The sequence below is a fragment of the Tiliqua scincoides genome, chromosome 2, assembly GCF_035046505.1.
Source record: "Tiliqua scincoides isolate rTilSci1 chromosome 2, rTilSci1.hap2, whole genome shotgun sequence".
NCBI classification, from domain to species: Eukaryota; Metazoa; Chordata; class Lepidosauria; order Squamata; family Scincidae; genus Tiliqua; species Tiliqua scincoides.
The window spans coordinates 100,896,691-100,917,157 of record NC_089822.1 but is presented as its reverse complement, the minus strand read 5'-3'; the positions used below and the strand labels follow the sequence as shown (position 1 = coordinate 100,917,157).

Sequence of the window (20,467 nt, the reverse complement as noted above, 5' to 3'; positions counted from 1 at the left end):
GTTTGGATGCCAATGGTGGCCACTTCAAACACCTACATTGAAGCCAAAATTTAAGGACGCCTCTCATATTAATTTTGCTTTTGTATAAATACAGTAGTTACAATTATAGAGTAACATTTTTCATGTCAAAGCGTGTATACATTTTTTGGGGCCGCTCTGTATGCCTTTGGGCATGTATACACATATATACCGTTGAGATTCTACACCATCAATTTCCCCATGAGAAGCTGCAGTGTGCAGCCAAGCCCTAAGTTGGCCATCGCTTTTGTTGGAACAACATGGGCTGCTCCAAGGAACAATCCCAGGAGATGATGGCAGATTGTGTTTTCTCTTCCCTTGCTACTCTGTAATGCAGCAACAGTGATGTCTTGTCATCTTGCTGCTTTAAGCCACCTGTCCATGAACTGTGAACCTACACAGTACCTCCCACTATTCACTTGGTCAACCTCTGAGGCCTCACCACCCCAGCTAGAACTTAATAGGTGGTGCGACAGGCCACTCTGGCCCTACACTTCACTTCTTTAAGAGTCTTAGCACCTGAATCCTCTTTTGTGCTTTCTTTTGTGCTTACATGTGCTACCAGTGAATAGTATAAATTAGTTTTCACATATAAACAAGCATTAAAGAGCACATTTCCAGCTCTTGTGATACTAGGAAAGCTTGGCAAACGTCAATATGACATCAAAAAGATCAAAAGGCTTTGATCCAAAAGTAAATGAAGAAGTTACATCAAGGGCCCAATACTATCCAACTTTCTAGCACTGATGCAGCTGTGCCAAAAGGGCGTGTGCTGCATCCTGCGGTGGAGAGGCAATCACAGAGGACTTCTCAAGGTAAGGGAATGTTTGTTCCCTTACCTCAGGGCTACATTGCAGCTGCATTCGTGCTGGAAAGTTGGATAGGATTTGGCCCCAAAGATAATGTTCATGATATTATGACTATCCTATACACACTCACCTGGCAGTAAGTCCCACTGAACTCAGTGAACTTAATTCTTAGTGGATGTGCTGAGAAACAAGCTCTCTCTCCTCCTCCCCCTTTTTTTCTGGGATGGTGGGGGGGGCTGCTGGAGCAATAGAGATGGACCCCTTGAGAGTCTGTTTGGGGGAGGGGAGGGTATGTATTCCATGCATGTGAGTGAATGAGATTCTTTCAGTAACCAAGACCCTCTTTCTGGCAACTCCTGTCTCTCCCCCCCCCCCCCAACTGTACTTGCTGCCTTCTCTTGCAGACCGGGCCGACAACAATAAGGCCCATCTTCTCCAGCAGCCAGCACACTTTCCAGCAATGGCTGTCCCTCAGTCACAGTCCTGCAGTCATTCCCAGCTACCACAGAGAAATGTCAAGTCTCCATGGTGACCTGGTGCTGAGAATTTGTCAAGTCCTGGCTTACGATGCATGTCTGACTTCACCCACAGGACATATCTCCGTCTTCACCCTTACAGTTTCATCCCTGCCTCCCCTACCTCTGGAAAGGCTTCCAGGAGGTGAGCCTTCCAGGAGTTAAATTGCCAACACAGCTATTTCCAGAGCAAATGTGGTTGAAGTTTTGAGGTACATTTGCTAGGGAATGTAGGCCAGGGGGAAGAAGGAAGTACCATCTTCTATGGCTCAAAGGAGGGCTGGAAAGAGATCTAACGAAGCACAATTCTATGTCTGGTTTGGGAAGGGAGGGGCAGAATGTTACCTTTAATTGTGTCTCACTGTCTTTGGGCAGGGCAACGGCAACTCCTCCATCAAACCGTAACACCCAACGTTCACCAGGTTCCAAATTTCCCCAGCGCCAATGAAACATAGCTTGAAAATGTGGACATAATTTTAATAGACGTCAGAATCTAGACAAATGCGTGCCAGCTCACCGATGGCGTGCACTGTTGCAAATGTGCCATAAGGCACGCTTGCAACCATTAGCGTGGGGCCAGAACCGAAGCTGGATCAGCACAAGCCTGCACTGGACCAGTGCCAGTTGGAGGCCAGCGGACTGCCGCCAGGCGCTCCGAGCGCTTGGAGTGGGTCATGAGTAAGTGGCTTGTGGAGGGAGATGTTCCGGGGGGGGGGGGAGAAGCCATGACAGGAGGAGGGGGCAAGGCGGAAGGGGGTGGGACCGGTGGAGCTCCGCTTTGATGGATCCAGAACCCTATGTTGGGACATGAGGCTTCTTTCCTCTGCACAGGCTAAACAGTCGCTACAGAGTGGAATAGCCCCATTGTGGGGCTACTTTCCTTACCCGGGGGAAGGGGACAAATGTCGCTCCCCCACCCCCGAGGAGCCACCAGCTGCTGCCCGGCACACTTAGGATGCTGTGGCAACCCCGCGCACCGGGCAGCTCAGGATTAGGCTTCCCATTCCCATATAATGTGACGCGGGAGAAGGCAGAGAACTGCAGCTCCTGAAAGATTGTCTGTCTCCACAATCCTGCTTTCAACAGAATGAGCACTAAAGTGCAGCATCTGTATAGGCAGTTATCAACACTAGAATGCACCTTTGGATGTGTGTTTACCTTTGTTCTGCTTTTTCTGGGAGAAGGTGGGCTTGAGGAATGTGTACTGTTCTGCCTGCCTGCCTGCCTGCCCATCCCTGGCAGCCATGCTGAATGCTGCTGTCTGTAGTCTGCATTCTGCCCACCAGCTTAGCTGCTTTTATGCGTGTGTTTTTCAATCCATCCTTTTCCAGGAACCCTCCTGATCTGTCCTCTCCCCCATTCCCTGCTCAGCACATCTGCATACAAAACACTCTGAACATCCAAGGAACAATAATCCAAAGAGGCAATGCTGCTGCTGTAACTTATCCATGAAACCAGGGGTGTCCAAACTTTTTGGCAGGAGGGCCACATCATCTCTCTGACACTGTGTCAGGGGCCAGGAAAAAAAAAAAGAATCAATTTACATTTCAAATGTGAATAAATTTACATAAATGACTATATTAGAGATGGAACTTATATTAATTAATGAAGGTCTTGCAATAGCTCAAGGCCTATAAAAGGCCTTGCACAAAGCAAAGCCAGCCTTTCCTTTTCTGCCGCTACTGCATCACAGATGTGAAACAGCAAGCAATGGAGGCAGCCCTTATCCCACAGCTCACTCGAGAGATCAAACAGTTGGCTGTCATGCTGAGAGCAATTGCATCAGGCCAGCACAGGCCTTAGCAAGTCTCCGGAGGGCCAGAGGCTCACTGGGAGCTCCCTGAGGGCCAGATTGGGAGTCCTTGAGGGACGCAAGTGGCCCCAGGGCCGGGGTTTGGGCACCCCTGCATGAAACTAAAGGATGGACAAATAGTGATGCCAACAGCCTACAGCCACCATAAGCCTCCATGAGATCTCCACTAGTGCAGTATTGCCACAGTTACCATGTTGGTTCCTTGGGTTTGGCATGAGTGAGTAAGGCCTCTGAGAGCAGAAGCAGATGAAATGATTGCTGCTGCTTGCCTTGAGTCTACGCTGTCAATTATAGCTTTGACTCTTAAAGATAGGAGAAATTCTCTTAAAAGAAAATGGAACGCAGACATGAGCTGGGAATGGAAGTGCATTAGCAGGTTTTTCCCAGAATATCAAATGGGAATAAAGCAATGGTTTCAGGCAGTATAGCATCTGACAAGTTCTCACAGGAACACACACAAAGCACAACCTCTTATTGTCTGTATTTACTTAAGTAAAAGGTGAGTCATAAAACTCACCTGAACTTGAGTATGTAGAACCTTGTTGGAGAACTGATAAACAGGAAGCGCCAACAATGCCCCCAGCGCAGAAAGCCCTGTTTTTTTGGCTAGCTGCATATTACCTTACAATGTGTCCTTGGTCTGAGATTAGATCCTGAACAGCTACAGTCTCTATCCAGGAATTTATGTCCCAATTTTTGCTCCTAATAAGGGCCCCAAGGTGGCTATAATGCACAACATGAATGATTATGCTCTCACTGGGCCTGCAACTATATAGTGAATACAGTGAATATAACTTTCCAAGCTGTGATAAGTCACAGCTTTCCCTGCAACAGGCTTTGCTTCACAGCAAGCCCTGCCCACTGCAGCAATGCTCCCCACTCTCTTTCACTGAATTTGTACAGTTATACTAACTGTTACCCTGCACAGGCCTGATCTCGTCTGATCTTGGAAGCTAAGCAGGGTCAGGCCTGGTTAGTACTTGGATGGGAGACTGCCTGGGAATACCAGGTGCTGTAGGCTTATACCATAGTCTTTCGAGACTGAAGGTTGCCAACCATCACTAACTATTAAAGGAGGATCGGGTCTAAGAGCCTCTATGGTGGTGAGGTGAAAGTCACTATTAGTGGCTGTGGGGTTTGAATAGGGAACCTGAGGGACCAAAGCTAGGACCCAGCCCAGTGAAGGATCATTGACTCTGTATACCCTACGAAGGCATGCACAACTGGCAGACAGTATAAAATCTCTGTACTGTATCTTATGTTTGCTTCATGTCAGACCAAGTTTCTAGCTTGGTCCATTGATTTCAATACCGCTTAGCTGGAAAGTTCAGGTTTGGGAACACCTACCCATGAGATCCACCTGATTTCTGACAATCACTCTTGTTGCTCTAGAAATAATGATTTGTGCAAAGCCTTAAATAGGCTGGGGGAAAAAGAGTTTCGCAACATCAGACTGAAGCAGTCTTCAGTACCACAACTGCAAAATTTCTATTTGTCAGTATCAACTGGAGGGCGGAAGCTCATATCCTTTGCAGAGTCAATGAATGCCAGTGGAATGGGATTGTGGGTTGCAGTGCAGAACTCAGCTTTGCGTTGCACAGAATTTTAATTTTTAGCCTAGAGTGGTCACAACCTTGCTCAAGAGGGGAAAATTTAACAGCAATCCAATGTTTGTGAAGAAAAGGAGAAAGGACAGCAATGCAGAAACAACAGGATAGGGGGCTTCAAAGGCACACTGGAAATGTTTCTAATTGTATTTGCTTTTATATCAGCGCTCCTACAGAAGAATATCAACTCAAAACCGGTTGGGCTTAGTTTAAAAAAAAAAAAAATCTGGTGCACCTTTGAGGTTTGCTCTGCTGTTTATGCAAGCTTTTGAGTCAGACATATTTCTTAATTCTCAGCTCAGGGAGCAAGAAAAAAAATTTCAGCCTCACCTCCTCTTGCTCTATAACTTCTATTACACTTACCCCATATACTGATTATAGGAGTGTGAATCTTGATTTATGTCACTTTAACTTTATACATGTTAAACTTGATCTCAAAAGCCAAGAAAGTCCTGAACATGTTCTTCTAAAGCAAGAAGTTTCTTGCCTATCTTGTGCTGCTGTGGTATGTTGGAAGTTTCTGTCAAGCACTCCTGGTGTCTGCCATAACCAAGTGTACTCTGAACACATAGATCATTGAATGCAAGTAAGCTTTGAAGATACAGTTTGTTGAATAAGATTTTAAGGAACACTATTGTCCTGGCAGTATTGGAATTACTGCTTGATGCTTTGGGACACTTCTAGAAATCCATGGAATTCAGAAGTTCCCATGTCTACTTAGAATTCCCATTTATTTCAATGGAATGTACTCCCAGGTAAGTGTGCACAGAATTGTAATCTAGGAGTGAAAGGAAAGACATCTCTCAACCTTGAAACTGTGCTTTAAGATTAATTTGATCAAGACTGCATGTACGTATATGCTTCTTGCTCAAAACCATGCTAAGCAATCAAGAATATTTGCCAATCATTGCTCTTTTAGTTGATTGTTCCATGTAAGTTCACACATGCCATTTTAAAAGGTAACCTGAAAACTGGAGCTCAAACCAGAGTACAACCAGGGTACAAACTAGTGACAAAAACATGGGAAAGTATGTATTGACTCTTTACAATGTAACTCTCTGAATAAACTAAGGCTCAATCCTCTGCCCAATTTCTGATGAGTAAAGCTGCAATTCTATCTACACTTTCCTGATTTACTGAACACAATGGGACTTACTTATGAGTAAACATGCATAGGATTGTGCTCTAACACCCCTTGAGCAAAATAAGACTTACTTCCAAGTAAACATGCATTGGATTGAATTTTAAATGTATTTGTTAGTATCTGAAGTATCTGACAATATCCTAGGCAGAAGGGTCTACCTTTCAAAATGAGGGAATTTTGGAGCTGTTCAAAACAGCCTGAATGTACCCCTACCCTTTTCCGATATGGACATTATGGTGCCCATTTTCCAGCTAACCCACCAGGAATTCACATGTCAATCCATCAATGGCATGGTATGGCAGCAGAGAAAATATAGGGTGTAAAGATGTCAGGAAATAAGTTGTCCTAAATGTTATAGGGAGGAAAGGAGAGGAAACACTGGGCCGCAATTCTGGGAGCCAGTCCAGATTATGCCAAGAGAGTTCCTATCCTGAACTTGCCGCAAGTACGACAAATAACTGCTTTGAACATGTGTTTTCTTTCTGATCTGGAATTAAATCATGTTTGGAGCTCAACTGTGGAATACTGCCAACTCTGATAATGCAAGTGCTAACTGGTTAATCTGCAACCATAAGGAACCAGCAAGACAAACAATAGGTTTATGGGGGAAGAAAAAAAAAAGATTCTAAAACACACATCAGGAAAAGTGAGAGCTTTTAGAACATTTCAGCAAATCTTTAACAGCAAAGTTCTTCTAGTTTCCCTGATTTAAAAAAAAGAAAGGGAGGAAAAAAGGATTCAAAAAACAATTCAGCCCAAGATTTCACTTTGTTCTCATTGCCCTTGAAAAATCCACCAACAGATGGAATGTTTTTTTAATAAAGGGAAAAGGGGAAGCAAATTGCTAGCCTTTTCAGGGGCAGCTGCCAAGATGACAGAGACTATTCTTTTATTTATATGAAAAGAGGGAAACGTGGATTCACTTTCAAGCTAAGATGGCTATATATCAAATGAGCAGCAAGTGTTGCTAGAAAATAATACAGCATACCAAGGGGGAAAGAAATCAAATTCAAGGATCCAAGACAGATTGTGGGGAAGAGAAAAACAGAAAAAGGGGAGGCAAAGGAAAGCAAGAAACCTCTAACACTGGGTAAGGTCAAATAGTGTCCCTAATAGAATTGTAGGGCTATGGATTTCATGTGGTCTGAAATGAGAAAGCAAAGAGGAGGTAAGGAATAAAATGATTTTTTTTAAGAAGTCACAAATGGACTTCCTGGTAATTCAATCTTAAAATATTTGTGTTGTAAGTTGCAGGCAGGAGAGCAAGTCCTGCAGCCCAGTCCTATGAATCCAGTTTAGATACAGCGATGTAAACAAGAGTGTAGAAAGGGCGTTCAGCTCTTGCCCTACTCCCTAGGCCAGTGATTTTCAACCAGCGTTCCATGGTGTGCCACAAATAGTCTGCAGGTTTGTTGCTTGGAAGAGGTTCATTTATAAGTAGGGCCACTGGGGGATGTTAGTCCCCCACTGGCAGTGCGGTGTGCCTTGCCAACTTGTCAAAAAACTGATGGTGTGCCTTGACAATTTTAGCGCCTTGTCAGTGTGCCATGAGATGAAAACGACTGAAAATTGCTGCCCGAGGCAGACCTCCTTTCCCCATCATCCCCACTTGATCCTCACCATTTGACATAACTAGAATGATTTGAAGGATGCTAACCAAGATGGCTAGAGGGCAACTGGCTTCCTTCCTAGTCCAGTGGTTCCCAAACTTTTTTGACGGGTAGCTCCCTTGACTTACTGGACCATTAGCCGAGGCTCCCCATTAGGGCTACAATACTACACATTGTATAGGGCAACAGAGTTTTAGTGAGGTTTCCACAGCTCCCCAGGAAGCCATAGCTCACTGGGAACCATTGCTGTAGCCTGTTAGAGGCGCACAGAAATCTTGTGGTTCAATCGTTTATAAATATTCTGTATTCTACCACTCTTCACATGAAGTCACTCTCAAACTTTTAAAACATTATCAATACCTTATTATAAACACTGTTAATTATTAAAAAAAAATCTTTGGGGTTGTAATCCTATATACACTTACCTGGGAGTGAACCCCCCTCAGAACTCAACAGGGCTTGCTTCTGAGTAGACACACATAGAATTGTGCTGTTAAGTTATTAAAACTGGCAAAACTTTCATCAACGTTTTAATCATTTTTGGACACAGCCTAGAAGTTTCAGAAGGGCCGAATATGCATTTCAATACACATGAATAAATAAATAAAAAGAAATTGTTTAAAAAGTGAGAACAAAACATTATGGCTTATGAAATCAAGGCCAGATCATGTTCAACTCCTACAGGAAGATTAAAAACTTGCTAAAGCAAACACGTTTTGGGCTGTCTCCAAAAAAACAAGCAAGGACAAGCAATGAGGAACATCTCTAGCTAGAGAGATTCACAGATTAAGAGCCACCAGCAAGGATGTAGGAATCCTGTCCCATTACTTGTACATGTCCACCTGCTTGCCTGATGCACTGCATCCCTGGGATATTCATCCACCAAGGCAGTTTTTGCAATGCAGATTGGAGTGACTGCTGAGCAACTCATGCATATTATTATTCACTAACTGCCTATCATGTTCCCCACTCAGAAGCACAGACATGTCTCTAAATAACATAATGCAGATCAGAATCATTACTGCGCATTGTATGCAGATTATTACCTGCAGTTGGTTTAACTGCTCAATAGATTGTGCATTTAATTGCTGTCCTCCCTCCTTTTTTTTTTTAATTCAACAGTAACATCCTCTAGTCCAGTTCTTGTTCAGGACACTTAATAGCAACAGTTAATATGTAGTCTTTGAAGTGGAACACCACTCCTATTCATAGCCTCTCTAATCAGCACTGTAACACCCTGCTTTTCTCCCCACTGATGTTATTTCACAGGAGGTTGACACTTAGACCTGAGCATCCCCTGCCTTAATGATGAGCAGGAAGGGTGGTCTTGATTAGTAGGAGAGGTGGCTGAAGAAGGACTCCCAACTCAAGCCACAGAAGAAAGAAAGAAAGAAACAAAGTCGCATACTACTCTGTACCTGGAAGAAGATGATTGCACTACTAGTGCAAGAACACAAGTTCATCTCGTTTCCGCTTTGACCTGCCAGCTGCATACCACTAGTGGGGAAGGAACATCAGTGGTGGCATTAAGGCTGCAATCCAAACCACATTTTCCTGAGAGTAAGCCTCATTCAACAAAATAGGACTTACTTCTGAGTAGACCTGGATTGTGCCCTCATACCAAATGATACTGAGTATTTTATACCAGATAAAAACAAATGGAGGCAACAAAGGTTGTTTACACTGGTACAATAAAACTACAGGTTGAGATTAATTATTTGCATGGGTTCAAAGCACTCACCTGGATTAAAAAAATCCAGCAAATCAATTTAAAAAATAAAGTTCTTTGCTCCAGTGATTGAAAAACAGCCTTGCTGACCTTCTGACTCTAAGATAAGAGTCATTAAGAAGACAATCCATCAGCACTTTTCTCAGCCCCTCCCTTCACCAATGGAAAATGATCACCTTTCTTTCAGGTGCTGGGAGAAGGGAGGGGTCCAAAGGAGAGAGAAGGACTGATGGATTGTTAGCCTGCTGCCCTCTCTCTCTCTCATTAAGGAGGCTGTTGTTAAAGGACTGTTCAGTTTTTAAAACTGATTTTAAGGGGATGCATTTTTCCCCTTCTCCAGGGATCAGCACATTCTCTCTCATTTGCAGGGGCCATTCCTGTTGAGTCAAATCTGTGTATAAAAAATCTGTGTACAAATAGGCTGGACCTGTACTGTGATTAATTCACTTTGTGGGATCCCCAGCATACCAGGCATCTTGATGTGTGGGGGTACATCATATTTCTGAAACCAAGAAAGAAAGGAGACTGGCGTGGTTTCTACAATTGGTCAAGCAACCAGTAAAAATTGTTCTGTCCAATGATCAGCTCAATTTCAGTCAAGCATCTAAAAGCATTGACTGAATTAATCTGTGCAACAAACAATAAGGATTTCTACTAATCATAAACACTTAACTCTTATAAAACAATGAAATTACATTTCACACCATCACAATTATGGCTGGGCTGAAATGACTCACCATTTTCTTGGGTGTTTTTTCAGCAATGTCAAAAACAATCTCCTTTTCTCAAGGATTTTTTGGCACTGCATGTACAAGTGCTCGCCTATTAATTAGCATTGCCCTCTCTCACTCCCAGTTGTGCCCTCAATACCATCATCACACAGCAGTATCAGATTGACTGTGTAAAATAGTTTCCTGTGTAATACGTGATCCACTGGGATCACCCACATGTCTAATCTAGAAATCATAGTTCTCATTCTCAATTTTCAAATCTAAAATATCAATTTGGGGGAAATATAAATATTTTCCAACACACGCTTAAGGTTGTGCAAAACCCCACTTTTGGAGCCCTCACCAGCCCTGACGGTTGCTTCTTTCTTTTCCCTAGAACAGTCATGATTCTAGCCAATTGGGGATCACGTCGTGGAATGCCATCACCACACAGCACAGCCAATGAAATTTTGCTACTTTATCAAATCACTGGGAGAAAATGAAAAGGGCTGAGAGTAAAAAAATGAAAAACCAATGTAAATGAAATGGAGAACCTCTTTTGCAAGGAATGCTGAACAATGAAGAAGGGAACTATTTTTCATCAGCAAATTTTTCCCCCTATGACCTGTGAGTAGTTTCTGCTCAGCCCTTGTAAAATGGCTGCCTGAAAGTGATTCAGTTTAACACAAAAGCAGGGTAAGTGCCCTCTTCCCTGCCTTTTTTATCAAAAGATGCCATGATGCAATTTAGAAAGTGGGTTTGTCATCTCCTACACAAGGGCAGTCTTTTCTTAACAGAATATTTGAGCATGATCAAACAGTGGGTAATTGACTATATGTGACTTAGGGTCCAATCATATCCAAATTTGCCAGTGCCAGTGCTACTGTGCCAGTGGGGCATGCACTGCATCTTGTGGTGGGGAGACAGTCACAGAGGCCTCCTCAAGGTATGGGAACATTTGCCTCTGCCTCCCCACTACAGGATGCAGTGCACATCCCACTGGCACGGCTGCACCGGCCCAGAAAAATTGGATAGGATTGGGTCCTGAGTCAGCTAACCGATGCCCCAATCTTTAGCCATCCATAGGCCATCCACATACTATAATATCTATATGGCGACACACCCAACTGCAAAGATAACATAAACAAAGAGAAGCTATACTTAACAGACTATTCCAATGGAATTTATTTGTAATCCAGAATGTGACCTGGGGGAAAATAAGTTTTTTTTTTCCCTAAAATGCTCAAAGATTCCTCTTATTACTTTGTTAGCACATATTTAACTCAGACACTTGGCATGAACAGCCTTCTTCTTTAAAGATACAATATTCCCAACCCCTCATTAGAGGATGAAAAATCTCCTGAAGCAGTCCACACCTCAATCAAACAGGAAACTTTCCAGCTAAAAGGTGGGATGAGAGATGGCATTCTTGACACAATTAAGGCTCAAAAGCAGTTGGCAACAAACATTCACATTTCCCCCAGTTTCTCTCCACTGAACAAGAGGCAAACATGATGCCTCGACTCTCAGACTCGCCTTTAAATTTGCCATAAAAAGGAAGTGTATTCCTAAAATAGCAAATCCTCTCTTCACAATCCATGTAATAGATATTACATTTGATCAGTCATGAAAACAACTCCCGGTGGGTTTACTGGGTCATAACCCCTGCATCTTGGCTGAATGTTCATTTGTGTGAATCACAGACTATAAAAAAATCATCCCAACCTCCTCTTTGAGACAATATGCATCATTTTTTGTTCCACAGTTATTCTGAGCAGGTATATACGCAATGCTCCCAATTGCTTAACAATGGGAAGCAGACTGGGACCAGGCCCCAGGATTGCATGCTCCCTCTAGGTTCTCCCTTCAAGTGCATGAATCCCTCCCTGCTGTTCAGTGTTATTTTGGCAAAGACACCGAATGCCATTACATTGGCACAATTGCAATTCCCTCTCAAAACAAGATTTGATACCCTGGTTAAGGAACAATGTCAGTGTCAGAGGTACTGGGGTTTGAACCTCTGCACAGAAAGCACAGTAAGCAGATGGGAATGTCCCACTAAGCAGCTGGGACAGTGTGATTTACAGAAGGGAAAAGGGGTGAGAAAAACCAGTCCCTGTGTTTGGCAAGCAATATGAAGTTTCTGGCCTATCCTATAAGCACTACACCCCTGCCATTCTGCCCTGCAGCCTTGTGACTGCAACATAACCTTCCAGCTTTCCCATGGCTCTCACGTTTTCCAGCCCAAACTCTCAGCTCTGCTTCCAGTAACTAAGGTGACCTTACACTGGTGAATATACCCCCACCCCTAGACTAGATTTCAGTATGACTGCCCAGAGTCCAAGCAAGACAGTCCCGTGTAAGTTGCTCAAGCTCCCTGAAGGAAGAGCAGCTTACAAGTGTAGTAAATACTACATCATGGACGAAACATTTTTTTTTAATTAATACTTTGTCAACAAATGTGCAACATCTTGAAAGAGCAGAATAGCCTGACATGTCTCAGCAGCTTGTGGAAGGTTAGTGGAGAGAGGGGTGGCTTTTGCGAAAAAGGAACATTAAAGCTGCCATTCTGGGTCAGCAGGTGCCTGGTTCTGTCATAATGAAGTGAGGACCCAGTTGCTGCAGATACAGTTTTTAGCAGCTGCTCTTTATTGGATCCACACTGAAGAAACAGCTAAGCAAAGACCCCTTCGTTGGCAATTTGGCACACACTAGAATGGTCTCTCGCAGTGATCTCAGATGCAGTTGCTGGCAAATTAAAGAGAAAAGGAGCACATGCAAATAATATCAGACACTGCAACAGTAATGAGAATCAGAAAGGCATCTTTAAAAATAAGGTTCAAATCAGAAAAGGTCCTGGTCATCAGAGACAGAGGTCTCAAGGGTGTATCCTACTCAGTGTGGCATTTATCTTGTGGAGCTCGGAATTCCAGAAGTTCGGGGATGACTTAGTCGCATTGGCCCCAACTTTCCGCCCTATTGCACTGCTTTTAATATGATAGGCTCAGAGCCCCTCCATTTGACAATATTCAGCCTGGTCCAAGCATGGTTGCTACATCTTCTTGCCAGTGAGTGGCAAGAACAAAATAATTGGCAAGACCATGAGGCAGATGGGCCTAGAGAGGGCCAAAGGGCGTCTTTCTCTCTCGCACACACTCACACACACCCCCCCCCCAAAGCTCTCACCTGGTGCCACTGGCACAACTCTCATTAAGTCAAGTAGCCCGTTTGAGGGTTATTTCACACCAGCTGAAGACCTTCAACTTACATCCATTTGTAAATGGCCACTTGCCCAAACACCTCTTGGTTAGGAAGAATCACCTCCAGGGTGACAAGGCAGGAACGTTTTTGTAAAACTGAAGAGTGAAAACATCAGTTCTTTTCTCTTCAGGCTACTGACGCACCACAAATGACTGACACAGGTATGTGTTGTCAGGGCAGTCCTGTAAAAACAGTTTGTGAACTAGGAACTTTTGTGACCTTGTGGGAAGGTTGTATATCCACAGCCCCCTTGAGGGTCGTCGCATCGCGACACAGGTTGAGACTGAAAGATCCGAACAAACATGACAGGGAGAGGTGAAAAAAGTATCTACCACCCCCCCACCCCCCAGAGGAAGCTGAATAGAAGAGGGTAAGGTCAGAAGTAATTCTGCAGAGAGGCAGTGGGTAGCCCCCTGTACTTCAGAGGCGAGTACTTTAACATCACAGGAGCCTTTCACATTTAGGCCAGTTACTGTGCCCTGAGAAAGAATGTTCTGCAATTGCTCCCCTTTATTCATAACTTCTACAAAAGTGACAGAGAAGCTGGGAGGCATCAGGACCATTTCTCACCTTTGCAGTGTCTCTCATCATCTGCAGGTTCGTAGCCAGCACGGCAGGCACATTTCCCAATCGCTACCATCCATTCACCTTCCCCATTGCAGTGCAACCTCACTCCCGAAGAGCCCGTGGTGCTCGCTTCCTCAGCATTGGCCACGCAAGTGCCTGGTGCCTCCACAAGCGAGGTCCTTTCACCCCCTGCAAACGTCTCCGGGAAAGAGGCAAAACCCTTCATCACCGCTGGGCACTTGTAAAAGAACACCTGGACAGCCACCAGGGACATGCAGGCCCCGGAGTCCTGAAAGGCCAAATAGAAACCTCTCTTGGAGAGGGGTCCAAAGCTGCGCACCTTCACGTTCATCTTCACCACCTTCCCAGTACTATCCACCTGTGAGAAGCTTTCATCAGCTGCAATGGTATCCACCTTTGTCCATGGCCCCTCGTACCACTCGGGCTTCTCTGCAGTGGCAACATCTGCCTCTGCCTCATGATAGTAAAGGGTGAACGTCTCTTTGCAGGAAGAGGCCACGGTCCTCATACTGGCACAGTCACGTACTGAAAAGCGGAGGCGGACATGAACCCGGAGGGCTCCCCGTCTCTCGATGAAGTGAGTACGCAGCCAGTTATTCTGGCCTGGCTCAGCCACGTTGCAAACCTCAAAGGTTCGGATCAGGTGCTTCCGGTCGTCCAAGACACTCACCTCGTCCCACTGTATTAAATTGAGAATGGAGAGAAGAGAGGAGACAAATGGAAAAGATGCTTTCATGGGATTGGTGACAGCTCCAGCCTATTGTCACATGGGCTGGGCAAAAGGCTTACAGGCTTACAGAAAGGAATGGAAAGGAATCTGCCTATGCTTTAGCTCAGTTTGGTCAGGGAGCTGCCTACTGCACAAGCCTATACAGGCTTGGGGGGACCTGAACAGCTGTGTTTGGTCTATGACTGGTGTCCAGGAGTCAGCTGAAAAGCAGAGAAATACTTTCAAGTTTTGCATAATTTGTTTCACTATTAGACAGAAAGGTTCTTTCATGTCCCAAGCACATCCTGACACAAAAATCAAAAGCTGTGAACATTTGCCTCACTCTATAGATTCCAAATATTTTCATTTCATGTGATTTTTAAAAGATGTCCTTACACTGCATTTGGAGTCTCCCCTTGCCTCTTACACTCAACAATCTCAGTCATGGGCAAATGTGCTGTTAGGTTAATTTCCCTGTAGAAAACAGAGGGAGGGAGGGAGGAAGGCCACCTTCAACAATCTCTCTCAAGGATGTTGTTTAGAGCAAATCCAAAGCAGAAAGTTGGTCCAAACTGAAAGAGTGGTTCACTAAATACAAGGCAGACCTGTGTTTAACCAAGTCTGTGTTTAATCTTGTCAACCAGATAATTTTCAGCCAAGACTAATAAAGCTGATTTATCTTGCTGGGCAACCAGAATGGGGTAAACCCAGGAATGTGAACCTGAGTTCCTTGGAGAAAAAACAAAACAAAGCAATATAGCTGTGATACATTTTCAATTCCATATTTGAACAATTTCTCAAGGTGCTTAATGTTTTCTGAGGCTGCAAGTTAAGGCCATTAGGTCCAGCTCTTAGGGGTCACCTCACATTCAGTGGGTTCTTAGTGGTAGCTTTATAGCTTTCTAGACTTGATAATACCAGTTCCCAGCACTCAGAGACAGCACTAGTAGAAGACTGCTTAGCACTCACCATGATTGGCAACTCATGGTTGAAAGCACCAAGGCACACCATGAGTCTGTTGCAGCAAAAACAACATAGCATTCCATAATACAAACAGATATATTATGGCATGAGGTTTTGCAGGTCATAGCCTACTGCCTCAGATGCATCTGGCTGGAAGGAACACATCTACTTTGAACTTCCACAAGGCGTTAGAATAGAAAACAAGATTCCAACCCAATTCATATTTGAATGCCTGATCCTTGGCAAAGTTCCAAAGTATTTAAAATCAGACAGGGAAAAGGTTTCTGGGGCCTTCATGTATATGAAGAGAACTGTAAGAAAGGCCTACTGAACTCTAGTAATGCTTTTACTTAAGAGCCTGGCTCTTGCACTCCTGGTTGCAGGGGAGCAATGGCAGGAGAGAAGTATGCTTTTCTCTCCTGCTTGTAGCCTTCCCAGGGAAAGCTGGTAGGCGAGTGTGGGAAACAGGATGCTGGACTAGGTGGACCTTTGGCCTGATCCAGCAGGGCTTTTCTTATGTTCTCACAACATGAAAAACACTGATATGAAAGCCAGGCTCTGGCCACTGAGAGTTTGGAAGGCTCTCTCAAAAACAGGTGGAGGGGATTGTAGAACTCTTGGCCTCCTTTCTCTTTGTTTATCCATTTTTCCCCCCCACTCTACTTATTTAATGTTTCCTTTAGCTAGTTGCCACAGCTCCTCCCCTTCCAAAGCCCAAAGGACAATTAGTTTCTAAAGGAGAGATGAAAGAAGCAAAACTAAATAAATTAAATGGACAGAAAGAAAAATGGCAGCCCGTAGCTCTGCAGTCATCTCTGTCTTTCTCAGCCTATTTCCAGAGGAGCTTTTGTTCAAAGGCTGGCTTACAAGTAGCTATTTTTCATGTGGCGAGTGTGATGTGCAATCAAGGTCTGAGTGTGGCAGCTTTCTTAGAAACAGCAGAGAATGTTAAGCAGCACCTACCCCATCAGGGGGATGGGCAGTCCAGCCAATCTCAGAGGTCTCTCCCGTAGTATCCAAAAGAATTTCTGTTAAAAAAAATGAAATAAGAGAAGAAAAGGATGATTTGGAGATGTTTCGCACAACACCTGTTCACGTCCAATAGCTTCCATTCCATCCCTTCACCCTGATCCTTTCTCGAAAGGGAATGAAAAAGATCACTAGCATCAAACCCGGCTTACTAGCAAAAATCAAATCCAGGCAGGGAAGAAGCCCATTGAGATCCAGAAACTGTTAACATATTTGTCAGTTTTGCAAGCAATGTCTTGCAAGTTTGTAGGTATGATTCTTGGCTTTACATTTTTCTCTGATGCGTACAGACACCTCATAGCTTGGGGATGAGCCAAGAGTCCCAGGTTTATCACATGACCAACTCCAATTTTCATAGGAAAGTTTGCTTATGATAAGCTGCAGTACAGATTTGTTCTTACAGACAGAACTTGATTCGCGTGTGAATGCAACATAGACCAATAAAATCTCAGAAGACTGGCCTAGGAGATGAACAATAAACACTTCCACTAATTGTGTGATTCGACATGAGATCAGTGAGGACAAGAGGGATGTGAATCTGTAAGCATATGTTGTAATAGAAGAGAGCCGGTGAGCTGCAGCGGCAAAGTGGTCTCTCACCATCTGAGATGTCAGCATAAGGATTTGACCATCCACGGATGGCAGGGGACAGTCCGGGTTGCACCAGATGCTTTTGTAAAAAAAAGTGTTGCCTTTAAAACGTTTTTAAAAGTTTAAAAAGAATTAAAAAGCATTCCTTACCTTTGCGTCACAAACCACACCAGCTGCAGGGCAGACTCTGGTACTCCTGGAAGCCACTTCCGGGCTGCGCCAAGGGCCATGACCCTTAGCCCTGGCTCACCCCAGAATGCATCCTGAAAGTGTTTGGAAAACACTTCCACAATTCATTCTGAGGCACATCAGGGCCAAGGGAGGAGGTCACGGGCCTCTGTGCAACCTGAAAGTAGCTTCCAGGGGTGCCGAGACGGCTCTGCAGCCAGCACGGTTTGTGGTGCGAAGGTAAGGAATGCTTTTAAAAACTTTTCTTTTTACTTTTTAACGTGGACCCCAGAATCAGAGGATTTCAGTTGCCACGGCAAGTCCAGGAACAGATCCCCTGTAGATATCGAGGGACTGCTGTACATCACCACGTAGAGAGCGCTGGCTCAGCACACCAGCAAAGAGTGAGACTTGTGAGATGTGAAGTCTCCAGTTCAAGTCTTACCCAAACACAGCCTGCCAAGGTGGCCTTTGGCAAGCCAATCTGCATTATGGGGGATAATAACTATAACCTTGCAGGATAAATGTAAGGACTCTTATGTGAAGTTTGAACACTGAAGTATTCATAAGCTGTATGAATACTTTATTGCTATATGAATACTTCCATTGCATCATTCATACTATATGAATAAAGTATGCTATATGAATACTTTATTGACATGTTCACTGCATTCACACTTCATTGTTAGGTCTACACCCCAATCATCATGTGCATGAAGAAACGTAGAAAGAGAGCCCGAGTAATCCATGCTATTTGTCCTGGTGCAAGCTCTCTCCTACTTCCAATTCTTGCCAAAGTCAGGAACCAAGGGCAAGAGAAGCTCTTGTCGTGGCCCAACCTTTACAGTGCAGCATCTTTTTGAAGACAGAACTTTGGGCAACCCTGCAGGTAGCCTCTCCTCTATGCCTAAATAGCATGAACCAGCCTAAAGGCTACACCATGGCGTTCCAGCACATCAATTATTTTGGATGAAGCCATGCATACATTTACCACCCTTCCATTCAGTAAGTTTGCTCCTTCAGAAGTGGCCAGGACTGTGTTCGCCCAGCCATCCATGCGCAACTATGTAAATTTTATTTTGGAATATGGAGGGAGAGCCTGAGTGGAAAAGAGAAAGAGAAAAACTCACTTTGGCAGTCTGTGCTCTTTGCTCCTGGCAAGCAGGATACTCCCCAGATGGTTCCTCTCCGGTGACCCAGGTAATTTTTTTTCCAGAGCATGAATATTTCACGGGCTAACAAATACACACAGCCTGCAGCTGAGAGGGCTCTCCCTCTGATGGGGAATATTTAAGCAACCAAGGCACATCCCAGCAGAGACATGAGCCTCCAATGCAACTTCTACTTGGAGAGGGGTTGGGGAGCAAAACGCCCCATCATTTAGATGAGGTATGTGCTGAAGGACAGCTTTGTGTTGTAGCTCAGGTCTGAATAAAGCTTTAACATCCGGCTGAGAAGCTAAAACTAAGAGGTAGGCTGTTTTCTGCTCAATTCAGTGATAGCTGAATTTACTACCAGCTCCCCTCTTATGTCGTCAGGGTCCACGCATGACCCTTAGCCACGGTCAGTTCTGCTTCCTGACTTGCCAAGTACCACCCTCTGCCTCCACTAGGTGCCACTAGACTTCACCCCTGATCTGCCAGGCAGTGCCCTTTATCTCCAAGTCTCCTACCCTGGAGTTTCAGGCCTGTGGTTCCAGAGACCCGGCAACCTTAACTTATGATCCACAAAACTGAACTCAGTATAACAGTCACATATGGTGAACCTCCAAGGGCAATGTTTATACTTGGGATACTCTGCTTGGGATAGCGAAAGCAGGGGAGTTGTTGCCAAATACCTGCCAGGCCATAATACACACAAGGTAGGCTGCGTTCACCTTAGTGCAGTGGTTCTCAAACTTGAGAGCCACTAAGTTCTTGCGTGGGCGGGAGGGGGGAGGCAGCAGGGGTGGGGGAAGGCAGTGGTGCAACCCCCAGGATTGTGCCGCTCAGGGGGCTGCAGGGGCTTGGGTACACGTACCCAAGCCCTTGCAGCCTCCCGGGGGTGCGGGGAGCCCGGCGCAACCTGCAGCAGGGCTCCCTGCAGCAGAGAAAGTAGATGCGGAACGATTGTGCCCTGCCTCCGCTAAAGCGGAAGTGGAGCGCGATCGCTCCACATCTACTTTCACTGCTGCAGGGAGCCCTGCTGCAGGTCGCGCCGGGCTCCCCACACCCCCTGGGAGGCTGCAGGGGCTTGGGTACATGTACCCAAGCCCCTGTAGCCCCCCGAGCGGTGCAATCCTGGGGATCGCGCAGCTGCCTCCTCCCTGCTTCCAGGCTGCCCCGCCCCTTAAGGGGGCAGGGGCCAGGGCCCGCAGGCTGGGGCGTCGCGACGCCCCAGTTTGAAAAGCCCTGCCTTAGTGGGTCACTTCTGCAAGTCTCTGGTACCAAGACATTGCCTTCCCTATGGACACTGTCTTCCAAGTTGTGGAGGCAGGTCCATTCGCCACTATAGGTGGAGGCTAGCTTTGCCCTCATCTTTCTGCCCTTAAAAGCTCTACGTTATATTTCTTCGTAGGAGTTATTGGCAGCTGCCAAATGAGAGAGACGGGATAGGGATCTGAGACACCACTGGAATGGGGGCAAACATGCCCCTACCCCCTGTGATATCATGGTCTAGGCCAGCAATTTTCAACACTTTCCATCTCATGGCACACTGACAAGGTACTAAAATTGTCAAGCCACAACATCAGGTTTTTTACAATTGACAAGGCACACTACAGTGCTGGTGGAGGGCTCACATCCCCATTGGCCCTACTAGTAAATGACCTTCCCCCAAATTCCTACGGCACACCTGTGGACCACTAGCAGCACACCAATGTGCCACGGCACAGTGGTTGAAAATGGCTGGTCTAGGCTGAAAAATGGGTTGTACCCCCTCTCAGCTGTCTTCCAATCTGCAGCCCTATTACCTCTATCACTTAGGATTCTATAGGAGCCACTGAAAATAAAGTTCACTGCATAGACTTACCCCTACCTGTATAGCCTTGCTCTGGGTACCAATCTTTGGTTTGATGCTAAAAGAAGAGCTTTTCAACCAGTATGTTGTGGCACATTGGTGTGCCGCAACTGGTTTGCAGGTGTGCTATGGGAATTTGGGGGAGGGTCATTGGGAGATGTGAGCCCCCTACTGGCAGCACGATGTATCTTGTCAATCGTAAAAAG

At 45.2% G+C, this 20,467-nt stretch overlaps 1 protein-coding gene and 1 pseudogene across 1 annotated transcript in view; one reads left to right on the top strand and one right to left on the bottom strand.

Moving 5' to 3' along the window:
* The window catches only part of LOC136641790 (ephrin type-B receptor 5), a 156,515-nt gene that overhangs the window by 76,717 nt on the left and 59,331 nt on the right, over positions 1-20,467 (bottom strand). Inside the window, exons 3-4 of the mRNA XM_066617821.1 lie at positions 16,440-16,504; positions 13,787-14,483 (exon numbers count right to left, since the gene is read on the bottom strand). Coding sequence (XP_066473918.1) covers positions 13,787-14,483; positions 16,440-16,504 — 762 coding nt within the window. The remainder of the gene's footprint in view (positions 1-13,786; positions 14,484-16,439; positions 16,505-20,467) is intronic.
* LOC136642746 (5S ribosomal RNA) lies at positions 4,051-4,176 on the top strand (annotated as a pseudogene).